The sequence below is a fragment of the Vulpes lagopus genome, chromosome X (assembly GCF_018345385.1).
Source record: "Vulpes lagopus strain Blue_001 chromosome X, ASM1834538v1, whole genome shotgun sequence".
Lineage (NCBI taxonomy): Eukaryota > Metazoa > Chordata > Mammalia > Carnivora > Canidae > Vulpes > Vulpes lagopus.
The window spans coordinates 47,287,410-47,301,990 of record NC_054848.1 but is presented as its reverse complement, the minus strand read 5'-3'; the positions used below and the strand labels follow the sequence as shown (position 1 = coordinate 47,301,990).

The 14,581-nt window shown below is 37.6% G+C and overlaps 2 protein-coding genes across 2 annotated transcripts in view; both read right to left on the bottom strand.

The window, feature by feature from the left end:
• Positions 1-14,581, bottom strand: part of KLF8 (Kruppel like factor 8) — a 338,294-nt gene that overhangs the window by 162,996 nt on the left and 160,717 nt on the right. The gene's annotated exons all lie outside the window — the stretch shown is intronic.
• Positions 5,520-5,735, bottom strand: LOC121482523 (ATP synthase subunit e, mitochondrial-like). The gene has a single exon (XM_041740414.1). The coding sequence runs from the start codon at positions 5,733-5,735 to the stop codon at positions 5,520-5,522; it is 216 nt and encodes a 71-aa protein (XP_041596348.1).

Here is a 14,581-nt window from a genome sequence, read left to right as displayed (position 1 = left end):
TTGGTGTAAGGTTAAGTTGTTTCTTTGAGATTTTTCTTGCCTTGTGAGATAGGATTGCATTACTATACACTTCCCTCTTTGAATTGCTTTTGCTTCATCCCAAGGATTTTGAGCTGATGTTTTAGTTTGTTTTTTATAATATTAGTTATTCTATTCTATCCTAATGTATTCTATTCTAGTTTTATGTGTGCTACGTGTGGTGTGTGTGTTGTTTCAGTGTTGTTATTTGTTTTTGTGGTGTTAGTTGTGTGTGGCATGTGTGTGGTATACGCTGCATGCATGGAATTTGTGTGCTGTGTGTTACATTTTGGAGTGTGTGCGTGGTGTTTGTGTGTACATGTGGTTTGTGTGTTATATACATTCTTTGTGTGTTTTGTTTGGTGCATGCACTGTTTGCATACTATATTGTGGAGTGTGTGAGGTATGTGTGTATTGTGTGTGTGGTATATATGCACTTTCTATGTATTTATTGTGTGGTTTGTGGTATATTTGTGGTGTATATGTACTGTGAGTTCTATATATGTGGTTTACATGTGTTATGTATGCAGTGTGTGGCTAGTATAGCTGTCTTTTATGTATGTTTTATAAATTGTGTGTGTGTTTGAATGTTGTTTGGATGATATGTGTGTTTTTGTAGTATATGTTTGGTGTGTGTTTTGGATATGTGGTGCGTATGTGATGTGTGGGTGCTTTGTGTGTGCAGTATGGATAGTATATGTGTATATTATATGTGTGAAGGGTATGGGATAAATTTCTGTGTATGTATGCACTCTGTGTGTGTGGTGTATGGTGTATATTTGGTGTGTGTCGATATAATGTGTTTGTGTGATGTATGTGTGATTTGTGGATTATGTTTTAATTTTATTTCATTTTATTTTGTTAAATTTATATTTTAATTCCATTGTCATTAACATATAGTGCTATATTAGTTTCAGGTGTACAATATAGTGATTCAACAATTATCCAGTGCTCATCATGATAAGCGTAATCTTTAATCCCCATCACATATTTCACCCATCCCCCACCCACCAACAGTATGTTCTCTTGTTCAGCTTGTTCTCTTCAATTAAGAATCTGTTTTGTGGTTTGTATCTCTTTTATTTTCCTTTTCTCATTTGTTTTATTAATTAAATTCCACATATGAGTGAAATATATGTTATTTGTCTTTCAGTGGCTGATTAGTCTGCTTAGCATTATACTCTCTACTTCCATCCATGTTGTTGCAAATGGCAAGAATTCATTGTATTTATGGCTGAATATATATATTATATATATTATATATATTATATATATATTGCAAAGTGAATTTGATTTAACAAATCAAATTTGATTTAAACAGATATAAACAGATAAATGAAACTCAGACAAATTTCACAAATTGAATATATATATATATATATATATATATATATATATATATATAAAATCTTACATCTCTACACACACACACATATATATATATCCTACATCTTCTTTTTCCATTCATCAATCGATGGACACTTGGGCTGCTTCCATAATTGGGCTATTGTAAATAATGTAAATTTGTAATCAATGCTGTTACAAACAGGGTTGCACGTATACCTTTGTGTATTTTGTTGGTAGGTACTGAGTAGTGTGATTATTGGATCATAAGATAGCTCTACTTAAATGATTTGAGTAAACTCCATACTGTCTTCAACAGTGGCTTCATCAGTTTGCATTCTCAACAACAATGCATGAGGATTCCTTTTTCTCCACATCCTTCCCAACATCTGTTGTTTCTTATGTTGATTTTAGCCATCTGACAGGTGTGAACTGATATCTCATTGTAGTTTTATTTTACATTTCCCTGATGATGAGTGATGCTGAGCATCTTTTCATGTGTCTTTTGGCCATCTGGATGTCTTCTTTAGAGAGGTGTCTGTTCATGTCCTTTGTCCATTTTAAAATTAGATTATTTGTTTTTGGGTATTGAATTATATCAATTGTTTCTATAATTTGGATAAAATAACTTATCAAATATGTAATTTACAAATATCTTCTTCTATTCCATAGGTTGAATTTAAGTTTTGTTTATTGTTTCCTTCACTGTTCAGAAACACTTTGCTTTGATGTAATCCCAATAGTTTATTTTTGCTTTTATTTCCCTTGCTTCAGGAGAGGTGTCTACAACAATGTCGCTACAGCTGATGCCAGAGAAATTACTGTCTATGTATTTTTATGGTTTCAGGCCTTACATCTAGGTCTTTGATCCATGTTGAATTATTTTTGTGTATGGCTAAGAACGTAGCCCAGTTTCATTCTTTTGCATGTAGCTGACCAGATTTCCCAGCATAATTTATTGAAGAGACTTTCTCTCATTCTTTCCTCCTTTTTTGAAGATTATCACCATATAATTGTGGATTTATTTCTAGGTTTTCTATTCTGTTCCAGTGATCTATGTATCTATTTCTGTGCCAGTACCATATTGTTTGGTTACTACATCTTTATAGTATAACTTGGATTCTGGTATTGCGATACCTCTAGTATTGTGGGTTTTTTGTTTGTTGTTGTTTTTTAAGACTGCTTTGGTTATTCAAAGTCTTTTATGGTTCCATACACATTTTAGGATTCTTTGTTCTATCTCTGTGGAAAATGCTATTGATATTTTGATACGGATTGAATTAAATCTGTAGATTGCCTAAAGTAATATGGGAACTTTAATAATATTTGTTCTTCCAATCCATGTGCATGGGATATCTTTCCATTTCCTTAAGTCATCTTTAATTTCTTTTTTCAGTATTTTATGGTTTTCAAAGTACAGTTGTTTCACCTCTTTGGCTAGGTTTATTCTAGGTATTTTATTATTTTGGTGCAATTGTATATGGTATTATCCTTTTTAATTTCTCTTCTTGTTGCTTCATTTTTAGTGTGTACAAATGTAATGGATTTCTCTTTATTGATTTTGTATTGTAAGATTTTTCTGAATTCATTCATCAGTTCTAGTAGTTTTGTTTTGTTTTGGTGGAGTCTTCAGGGTTTTCTATACATAGTATCATGTCACTTGCAAACAGTGGAAGTTTTACTTCTTCCTTACTTATTTGGATGCCTTTTATTTCTTTTTGTTTTCTGATTGCTGTGGGTAGGACATAGGTACACCATGTTGAATGAAAGTCATGATAGTGAACCTCCTTGCCTTGTTGCTGAACTTACAGTAAAAGTTGTTTTTCCCATTGAGTATGGTATTAACTGTGGGCTTTTTCATGTAAACCCTGAATTATGTTGAAGTATGTTCCCCTCTAAATTTATTTTGTTGATTTTTTTTACTATAAATTGATGTTATAATTTGTCATATCCTTCTTCTGCATCTATTGAAAATATTATATGGTTTTCATTCTTTGTCTTATTGATGTGGCATATCACATTGACTGATTTGTGAACATTCAACTACTTTTGACAGGAATAAATCCCACTTCATGTGGTGAATATTATTTTTTAAAGTATTGTTATTTTTTCCCTATTTTGTTGACAATTTTTGCATTTATGTTCATCAGAGATGTTGGCCTGAATTTCTCTTTTTTGGTTATGTCTTTATCTGTATCTGGTTTTGATATCAGGGTAATACTGGCCTCATGAATGAATTTGGACATTTTCTTTCCTCTTCTATGTTTTGGAATAGTTTGAGAAATTTAGATGTTAACTCTTCTTTAAATGTTGGTAAAATTCACATGCATAGCCATCTGGTTCTGGAGTTTTCTTTGTTGGGAATTTTGTGATTACTCATTCACTTTCCTTGCTGGTTAATGATCTCTAAAATTTTTCTATTTCTTTCTGTTTCAGTTTTGGTAGGTTTTTTAAAAAAATTATTTATTTATTCATGAGAGACACAGAGAGAAGCAGAGACATAGGCAGAGGGAGAAGCAGGCTCCCTGCAGGGAGCCTGATCCAGAACTCAGTCCCAGGACCCTGGGATCACGACCTGAACCAAAGGCAGATGATCAACCACTGAGCCAGGTGCCTAGTAGTTTATTTGGTTGTAAAAAATTATTCATTTCTAAGGTTAGGTTATTTATTTGAGACTTCCCTTGTTTCTTGAGGTATGCTTGTATTGCTATAAACTTCCTTCTTAGAACCATTTTTGCTGCATCCCAATATTTTGGATCTTAGTATTTTCATGTTCTTTTGCTGATTTGTTTCTGATTTGCTCTTTGATTCCTTGATTGATCTATTCATTGTCTAGGAACATGTTCTTTAACCTCCATGTATTTGCCCTTTTTCCATATCATTATTTTCTAGTTTCATAGTGTTGTCATAAAAATGTATGGTATCATTTCCATCTTTTTTAACATGTTGAGATATGTTTTTTGATCTCATGTGTGTTCTATTCTGGATAATGTCTCATGTGCACTTGAAAAGAATGTATTTTTATGTTTTAGGATGCAATGTTCTGAATATGTCTGTTAGATCTATCTGGTCTATTGTGTCATTCAAAGCCACTGTTTCCTTGTTTATTTTCTGTTTAGGTGATCTTTCCACCAATGTATGGGAGGGGTGTTAAGGTCCTCTACTGTTATTGTATTGTTATAGAGTAGCTCCCTTACATTTGTTATTTGCAGTTTTATGTATTTGAGTGTTCTCAAGTTGGGTGCATAAATATTTACAATTGGTTATACCTTCTTGTTAGATTCCCCCTTTATTATTATGTAGTGTCCTTCTTTGTCTCTTGTTATAGACTTTGTTTTAATGTCTTTTTATTGTCCAACATAAATATTGCTACCCTGGCTTTCTTTTGATGTCCATTTGCATGAGAAACATTTCTCCATCCCCTCACTTTCAATCTGTACATGCCTTTGGGTCTGAAATGAGTCTCTTGTAGGCAGCATATAGATGGATTTTTTCTTTTTCTTTTTAAAAAAGATTTTACTTATTTATTTAGGAAAGACACAGAGACACAGGCAGTAGGAGAAGCAGGCTCCCTGTGGGGCGTCTGATGTAAGACTTGATCACAGGACCCCAGGATCACACCCTGAGCCGAAGGCAGATGCTCAACCACTGAGCTACCCAGGTGTCCCTGGATTTTTTTTCTTTTAAAGATTTTATTTATTCATTTATTAGAGAGAGAACAAGTGGGTGGAGGGACAGAGTGAGAGAGAAGCAGACTCTCCACTGAGCAAAGAGCCAGATATGGGGGCTCGATCTCAGGACTCTGGAATCAAGACCTGAGCTGAAAGCAGACACTTAACCAACTGAGCCACTCAAGTGCCCTGGATTATTTTTTTATCTACTTCATCACCTTATGTCTGGATATGATTTGGAATGTTTCTTCCATGTATGTTCAAAGTAATTATTGATAGGTATGTATTCAGCACCATTTCGTTACTTGTTTTGTGGTTGTTTTTGTAGTTTCTCTGGTACTTTCTTACCTTCTCTTTCTTGTGGTTTCATGGTGTTATTTAGTGATGTACTTGAATTCCTTGTCTTTATTCTTTGCATATATATTGCTGGTTTTTTTTTTTTCACAAAACACAGAAAGCTTTATTCATCCACAGAGAAAGGCCGGCTCATGTTATTATGCTGCCATCTTGGGCTTTTGCCAGTTCTCTCTCAATTTGTTTCTGTTCATCCTGCTTCTCTTTCTCTTCAGCTGCTATCTTCCTTTCCTCTTCTGCCTGAGGTTTTAGATAACTGTAGCATTTGGCTCCATTGGCCACACCAAGGAATGGGACAGAGTAGCATTTGAACTTGATGAACAGAGAGACCTGCATGAGTGATACCATCTTATCCATTGCTATTACTGGTTTTTGTTTTGCGATTACTGTTAGGTTTGTAGATAATATCTTCATATTAGCAGTCTATATTAAGTATTGTCACAAGTTTGAACCCACTATTTAATACTCTCTCTGCCAAATTTTAGTTATATGGTCCCATAATTTACATACTTTTATTTTACAAATAACGTTTTTTTGTGAATTGAAGTTTTTCAGATATACTTATTTTTCAGACTTTCACTTATGGTCTTTCAGCTATGTCTCTCGCACTGGAAAGTAGTGGCCTTATTAAGAAGAGGTACTGTAGTGCTCTGCCATGTAATTTCCTCTGTTCACCAGAACCTGGCACTTCAGATGTGTCTCCTATATGTAATGCATGTGCCCTGCTGTGGTGGTGATCCACTTTTTCCTTCAGCCCATCATCTGCAATGGCTCTCTTCACCAGTTGTGGGCAGTGTTTTGTCCTGGTGTTGTTAATGCGCTAATCCAAGGATGTTTTAGGCTTGAGATGAGTCAGAACAGGTGTTTTCCAGAGATACAGCAGCACCAACCTGCATCCCCTGAGAAACTTTCCTTTGTGGGTGGGACGTGCAGTCAGACCAGTTGTCTGCCTCAAATCCACTGCTGGGGCCTCACTGGTGTGTGTTATCTTTCCCTTTCTCCCAAGCAGGAGTGTCTTTGGAATAGGAATGCTGCTCAACACTTTAGGGGCTGCTTGTATACTGCCAGGCCTGTGGTACAACCCTGTTTAGGTCCCAGCCAACAGTGTATTTGGAGAGGGCGGATCCTTGGAGGTACAGTGCAGGGTGGTGTGGAGGGGTGGCAGTGCTAACAAGCTTTGTGTACCTCAGGAGGGGTCCTGCAGCACTGGGACTGAAGTGGCAAGTTGAACTCCACAGAAGCATAGCACAGGTGGTGCAGCAGAGGAACAATGGCAGCCCCACTAACCCACAAAAAAGTATGATCTAGCATAAGAAGATTTTAAAAATGAAACCCATCTGTATAACTAGCTATTTGTCTTTTCCCCTCATTACACTGCCTTCCACATAACTGTCATTCAATTCAAATTTGTTCAATGAAGAGTGTTTGAGAAGTTTACAATATCTTACAATATGACCTAAATCCAATTCTCACATTAGCTGTATTTCCACATCAACTATGCACAAATTTAAGTTTTGCATTGTTTTTCTCCATATTTCTGATCTGAGTTGTCAGTTTAATAAAACTTTCACTAACCTAGAATAAATGCCGTTAGTGACCTATTTTTATCTCATTTGGTACATTACAAAAGAGTATCAGTTTGGCATGTAAATGGGTACAAAGACTTCACAAGTTGTTGTGATATAACCAAACAGATATATGCCAAGTCATTGATTTAAAGAGGAACCCCTTTATATTATGTCAAATACGAAAACATCTCCATTTTCTTCTTTTACCTTTTGGGTTTGTGGTTGAGATAGGAGTGGCAAGACTGTGTGGAGGCTCCTCAAAGAGTTAAAAATAGAACTACCCTATGACATAGCAATTGCACTGCTGGAGATTTACCCCAAAGATACATATGCAGTGAAATGGCAGGACACCTGCACCCCAATGTTTATAGCAGCAATGTCCACAATAGCCAAACTGTGGAAGGACCCTTGGTGTCCATCGAAAGATGAATGGATAAAGAAGATGTGATATATATATATATATATATACACACACACACACACACAATAGAATATTACTCAGCCATTAGAAACAATGAATACCCACCATTTGCTTCAACATGGATAGAGCTGGAGGGTATTATGCTGAGTGAAGTAAGTCAATCGGAGGACAAACATTATATGGTTCCATTCATTTGGGAAATATAAAAAATAGTGAAAGGGAATAAAGGGGAAGGGAGAGAAAATGAGTGGGAAATATCAGTGAGGATGACAGAACATGAGAGAGTTCTACCTCTGGGAAATGAACAAGGGGTGGTGGAAAGGGAGGTGGGCGGGGGGTTGGAGTGACTGGGTGATGGGAACTGAGGGGAGCACTTGATTGGATGAGCACTGGATGTTATGGCATATGTTGGCAAATCTCACTCCAATAAAAAATTATCTTTGTTTATCTTTGTGTATGGTGTAAGAGAATGGTCTAGTTTCATTCTTCTGCACATGGTTGTCCAATTGTCCAAGCACCATTTTCGAATAGACTGTCCTTTTTCCAGTGGATAGTCTTTCCTGCTTTGTTGAATATTAGTTGAACATAGAGTTGAGGGCCCATTTCTGGGTCTCTATTTTGTTCCATGGATCTATGTGTCTGTTTTTGTGCCAGTACCACACTGTCTTGATGATCACAGCTTTGTACTACAACTTGAAATCCATCATTGTGATGCCCCCAGCTATGTTTTTTTTTTAATATTCCCCTGGCTTTTCTGATTCCACACAGATCAATAAATTTTTCATTCATTTGTTCAGCACTGTAGATTAGTGAAAAAAGTCCCTTATGGAAGTTAGCTTTTAGTCAAGGGAAACAGATAATCAACAATATAGAATATGTCAGAGAAAATAACAGAATATAGTAGGGATGGAGAGTGCTGGAGAGGGTGTTAGCATTTTATATAATCCTGTTTGGGGAGGTAATATTTGAACAGAGTTCTAAAAGAAAGGAGAAAGTGAGCCATGTGGATATTGCAGGGAAGAGGAATACAGGCAGAGGAAATAACATATTCAAAATGCCTGTGGCTTGGCCAAGGTGAATGGGGAAAGGTCATAGGATATGAGGTCAGAGAGGGTACAAAAGCCAAATAATGTAGTTTCTTGTATACCAGATAAGTAATTTGGCTTTCAGTTTCAGTGAGATGGGAAGTTACTGGAGACCTTTGAGCAGAGGACTGACATGATCTGACGTAGGTTATAATAGGATCGCTCTGGATGGTGTATTAGGAATAAGTTTTGAGGGGCAAAGAAAGAGGAGGCAGTCCAGTTAAGAAGTTATTATAATACACCAGGAGATAGATGGTGGTAGTTCAGACTGGGGTAATATGTGGATGGTGGGGAGAATCAGTTGGCTTTTGGATATTCTGTTTTGTAATGTTAGAGTCAATAGCATTTGCTGGTGTATTTAATACATGTGAGATATAATGATGACTCTAAGGTTTTTAGCCTGATCAACTATAAGAAGTTGCAATTTACTGAAAAGGAGAGGGCTATGAGGAACAGGTTGGTGAGAACGATGGGAAATTTGAATTTTGCTTTGGCTAGGTTAAGAAAGGTATGTTAAGATAAACAGGTGAAGATGAATAGTGCTCATGTCTTCCCTAGAGCCAGATCAAGTTTACCTGACTTAGGTGTTTTCTGAGGTAACATTCAAAATATAATACCAAAATTAATAACAATGATAAAAATTATTGCAATTAATTGAATAGAAAATATGTACCAGACACTGTGGGAATTTTATATGCATGATCTTATATCTCATCTTTCTCCAGACCATAAAAGAGAAAATTACTTTTCCTTTTTTTCAGAAAATATACCTGAGGTTCAGAGAGCTTAAATATCCTGGGCAAGAAATGACACTGTGCTGCTAAGTGCCATGTATACATACTCAAAGATCAGTATTGTATTTCTACTCTTGCCCATAAACTAGATTTAAACCATCCCTGCTATAGTATGATTTGTTGAATTTTATATTCGGGGAAATGAATATTGCAGAAGGGAAAAGTTAATGCCTGACACTGGCAGTGATTCATATTTAAATATACCATAGTCCAGAGAAGGATTCCCTCATTAAAAAAAATTGCTGATAAAAATAAACAAGAGGAAAGATAGCAAAATTCACAAATACATAGAAATTAAATGACACAAAGCTGCACAGCCAATAGATCAAAACAGAAATAAAAAAGGACATTAAAAATATTGAGACAAATAAAAATAGAGACACAACATCCTGAAACGTATGGGATGCAGATAAGACAGTTTAAAAAATAAGTTTATATGGATAAAGAAGATGTGGTTTATGTATACAATGGAATATTACTCAGCCATTAGAAATGACAAATACCCACCATTTGCTTCAACGTGGATGGAACTGGAGGGTATTATGCTGAGTGAAGTAAGTCAATCGAAGGACAAACATTGTATGTTCTCATTCATTTGGGGAATATAAATAATAGTGAAAGGGAATAGAAGGGAAGGGAGAAGAAATGTGTGGGAAATATCAGAAAGGGAGACAGAACATAAAGACTCCTAACTCTGGGAATCAAACTAGGGGTGGTGGAAGGGGAGGAGGGCGGGGGGTGGGGATGAATGGGTGACGGGCACTGAGGGGGGCACTTGATGGGATGAGCACTGGGTGTTATTCTGTATGTTGGCATATTGAACACCAATAAAAAATAGATTTATCATTAAAAAAAAGAAAAAAATAAGTTTATAGCTATAAACACATACTTCAAAAAAAAGATAGATCTCAGGATGTCTGAGTGGCTCAGTAGTTGAGCGTCTGCCCTCCTCTCAGGACATGATCCTGGGGTCCCAGGATCGATTCCTGCATTGGGTTCCCTGCATGGAGCTTGCTTCTCCCTCTGCCTGTGTCTCCTTCTCTCTTTCTTTCTGTGTCTTTCATGAATAAATAAATAAAATCTTTTTTAAAAAAGGTAGATCTCAAACAACCTAACATTATACATCTCAAGGAACTAGAAAAAGAGAAACCAACTAGCTCCAAATTTATCAGGAAGGAAGAAATAGTAAAGATTAGAGCATATATAAGTAAAATAGAAAATGAAGGGGATCCCTGGGTGGCTCAGCAGTTTAGCGCCTGACTTTGGCCCGGGGCATGATCCTGGAGTCCCGGGATCGAGTCCCACATTGGGCTGCCTGCATGGAGCCTGCTTCTCCCTCTGCCTGTCTCTCTCTCTCTCTCTCTCTTTTTCTCCCTCTCTCTGTGCGTCTCATGAATAAATAAATAAAATCCTTTAAAGAAAAGAAAATGAAAAACACAATAAAGAAGATTAATAAAACTGAGTTGTTTCTTTGAAAAGAAAAACAAGGGATCCCTGGGTGGCGCAGCGGGTTGGCGCCTGCCTTTGGCCCAGGGTGCGATCCTGGAGACCTGGGATCGAATCCCACCTCGGGCTCCCGGTGCATGGAGCCTGCCTCTGCCTGTGTCTCTGCCTCTCTCTCTCTCTCTCTCTCTCTCTGTGACTATCATAAATAAATTAAAAAAAAAGAAAGACAAAATTAACAAATCTTTAACTAAACTAACCAAGAAAATATGAGAGAGGATTTGAATAAGTAAATTTAAAGTAAAAGAGGGGATATTACAACTGGTATCATAGAAATACAAAAGATCATAAAAGATTATTATAAAAAAATTATACAACAACAAATTGGAAAACCTAGAAGTGGAGAAATTTTTAGAAACATACAAGCTACCAAACATGAATCATGAATAAATAGAAAATATAGATAGAACAATAATGAGAGAGGATATTAAATCAGTATACAAAAACTCCTCCCAAAAGGATAATTTAGGACCAGGTAATTTCACTGGTGTGTTCTACCAAATATTTAAAGAATTAATGTCAATCCTTTTCTACTCTTCCAAAAATTGAAGAGAAGGTAACACTCTCAAACTCATTTCATGATGCCATAATTATCTTGCTACCAAGGGCAGGTAATAACACTACAAAAGAAGGAGGAATTAAGATGGTGGAGGAGTAGGGGGATCCTGAGCTTGTCCTGTCCCTTGAAACCACGTAGATCAATATGCAATTATTTTGAACAACTAGAGATATCTTGAGGATTAAGAAAACACTGCATAGTAGGAAGTAGAGAATGTGGCAGATGTGAGTTTTGGTGCTGTGTACTGGGGGAGAGGAAAGAATGGGGCTCTAAAGGGGAGTGAGCAGGAGAGAGTTCAGTGAGGAGGGATCACACAATAAGCCTCAGTGAGGAGATCTTCTGGGTCGAACTGGGAGAGATCATTCTCCTCTCCAGGGTACATTTGGAAGAGAATATTTTGCCTTTCCGAGGACAAAAGGTCAACTGGGGGCCATTGGGTAGCACTCAACAGCAAGGACAGAAATGTGCAGAGCTCAAATTACCTAACAGACTTTCAGTGTGAGCTACAATACATTGAAACCTTTCTGTGTCCACCGAGCTGGTGCTTTTCTGAGACAGAACTGAGCAGAGAACAGAAACAAGGGATGACTGCAGATAACTTGGCTGCTGCTTTTCACTCTCATGCCACAATAGATTTGAGCCTCTGTGTGACTGCATTTCTGTAACAGAATAGCATAGGGAACTGAGTCGCATATGGATGGCCTATAACCTGATTCCAGCCTTTCTCTGAGTGTTAAAGTAAATTCTAGCTTCCATGTGTGAACTGTGTGTGACTGTTTTCTGGGACAGGATGGTGCTGGGAATACCATGAGGCCCTCTTCCTCCTCCCGTACCTTGCCAAGTCCTTAGAACTTAGAATTTTGAATCTCAGCCAGAGATAAAATATAGGAGATCTGTGGCACCAGTTAATACCCACACCTCAGGAACAGATAGGTTAAGGGCAGAGAACTGATGGAAGCCTGGGACATAGGAAATTGCTTGCTTTTCTGTAAGGACCTCCTAAACAACAGTAGCCAAGAGTTCCTCACCCTGGGGACAGGGTGATTCCATATTCTTCCTCCTCCACCACCTCTGCTTCCAATCCACTCCCCCAAGCAAAATCAAACTTCAGAGAGAAACACAGTGCCTCCATTGGAGGCTGGAGTCCTCCACTCAACTCTGCATCTGACAGCGGCATATAAAAAAGGGCAAGATAGCTCCTAAGCCAGCCCGGGAGGCCTCTTCCACAGAAGGCTCTTAGAATGTACCAAGTCTACTGATTAACGAATGCTCCAAAACATAAGATTCTGATGGAAATATGACCAGCAGTGTTTCTTTTTTCTCTCTTGTTTTTTGGTGTGTGTGTGTGTGTGTGTGTGTGTGTGTATAGTCATTTGTAGTCTTCTTTGTTTCCTTCTCTTATTTTTTGGATCAAGTTTATTTATTTTTTCTTTTTTTCTTCTTTCCTTATCCTTTTACCTCATTTCCTTCTTATTCTTTGGCATCAGGCTTACAGTTTTTTGTTTGTCTGTTTGTTTCCATTTTTGTTCCTTTTCCTATTCTCTTCCCTTGGACAGGCTTTTCTTTTTCTTCTACTTTTCTCTTTTGAAGGCTTATCTTTTTTAAAAATATTTTACTTATTTATTCATGAGAGACACAGAGAGAGAGAAGCAGAGACATAGGCAGAGGGAGAATAAGGCTCCATGCGGGACCCCAATGCAGGACTCGATCCTGGGCCTCCAGGAACACTCCCTGGGCCGAAGGCAGTGCTAAACCACTAAGCCACCGGGGCTGCCCTGCAGGCTTATCTTAACAAACATATCAAAGCACACTTAGTTAGAGGCAAAAATACTCCACACTATAAGCAAGGAGGAAACCTAGAGGCTGGACCAGTGGGAAAGAACAGAAAAAACACACCAGCAGAATGTACACAATATATAGCAGAAACACTTCTCAAAGTTTGTTGTTGTTTTTGTTGTTGCATTTTTAAATTTTTGTCTCTTTCTTTCTTCTCTGGGCAAAATGACATGGAGAAATTCATTCCAAAAGAAAGACCAAGAGGTAATACTGCCAGGGACTTAATAAATACAGATAAAACTAAGACATGTGAAGTAGAATTTAAAACAACCCAGGGACCTGGATGGCTCAGTTCATTAGGCTTCTGCCTTTGGCTCAGGTCATGATCCTGAGGTCCTGGGATTGAGCCCCATGTTGGGCTTCTTGCTTAATAGGGAGCCGGCTTCTCCCTCTCCCTCTGCCCCTCAGCCCTGCTTGTGCTCTCTCTCACTCAATCTCAAATAAATAAATATTTTAAAAAACAATGATATTAAAGATACAAGCTGGGATCAAAAAAGAATAGAAGACAGTAGAAAAAAGCTCTTTATGGTAGAAATAAAAGAACTAAAACCTAGTCAGGCCAAAATTAAAAATATTATTACTGAGATTCAGTTGCAAGTGAAGGCCAGAAAAACAAAGATGAATGAAGCAGAATAGAGTCAGTGATATAGAAGACAAAATGATGAAAAATATGAAAGCTGAAAAGAAGAGGGAAAGAAAATTATTAGATCACAAAGGTAGACTGAGGAAACTCAGCGATTACCTAAAGCAAAATAATAGCAGTATTATAAGAGTCCCAGAGGATGAAGAGCAGGACAAAGGGGCAGAAGGTTTAACCAAAAAATTATAGCTGAGAATTTCCCTAATCTGTGGAAGGAAACAAGCATTCATATAAAGTAGCAAAACATGCATTCTTTTTGAGTACATGGAACATTCTCCAGAGTAATCACATACTGGGTCACAAATCAGGTATCAAAGCATGCAAAAAGATTGCATATTATCAGGCTACAACACTATGAAACTTGAAGTCAAGTACAAGAATATAATTGGAAGGACCACAAATACATGGAAGCTAGAGAGTATCCTACTAAAGAATGAATAGGGGAGAGCTAAGTTGGCATGGGGCCTGCATGGGATGCCTGGACGGTTCTGGAGGCAGTGGGGAAAACGATGCTCAGGATGCTGGTGCCCAGAGCTCAGCGGCAGGGGAGGGAAAGATGGCGGAGGAGTAGGTGCCTTAACTCTACAGGCCCCACCAACTTACCTAGATTATGGTCAAATCATCCTGAAAACCTATAAATTTAACCTGAGATTTATGTTTTTAAAGATTTTATTTATTTACTCATGAGAAACAGAGAGGCAGAGACACAGGCAGAGGGAGAAGCAGGCTCCATGCAGGGAGCCTGATGTGGGGCTCGATCCTGGGACTCCAGGATCAGGCCCTGGGCT

Excerpts from the sequence above, each read along its gene's own strand:
- LOC121482523 (XM_041740414.1), bottom strand. The coding sequence starts at position 5,735 with ATGGTATCACTCATGCAGGTCTCTCTGTTCATCAAGTTCAAATGCTAC.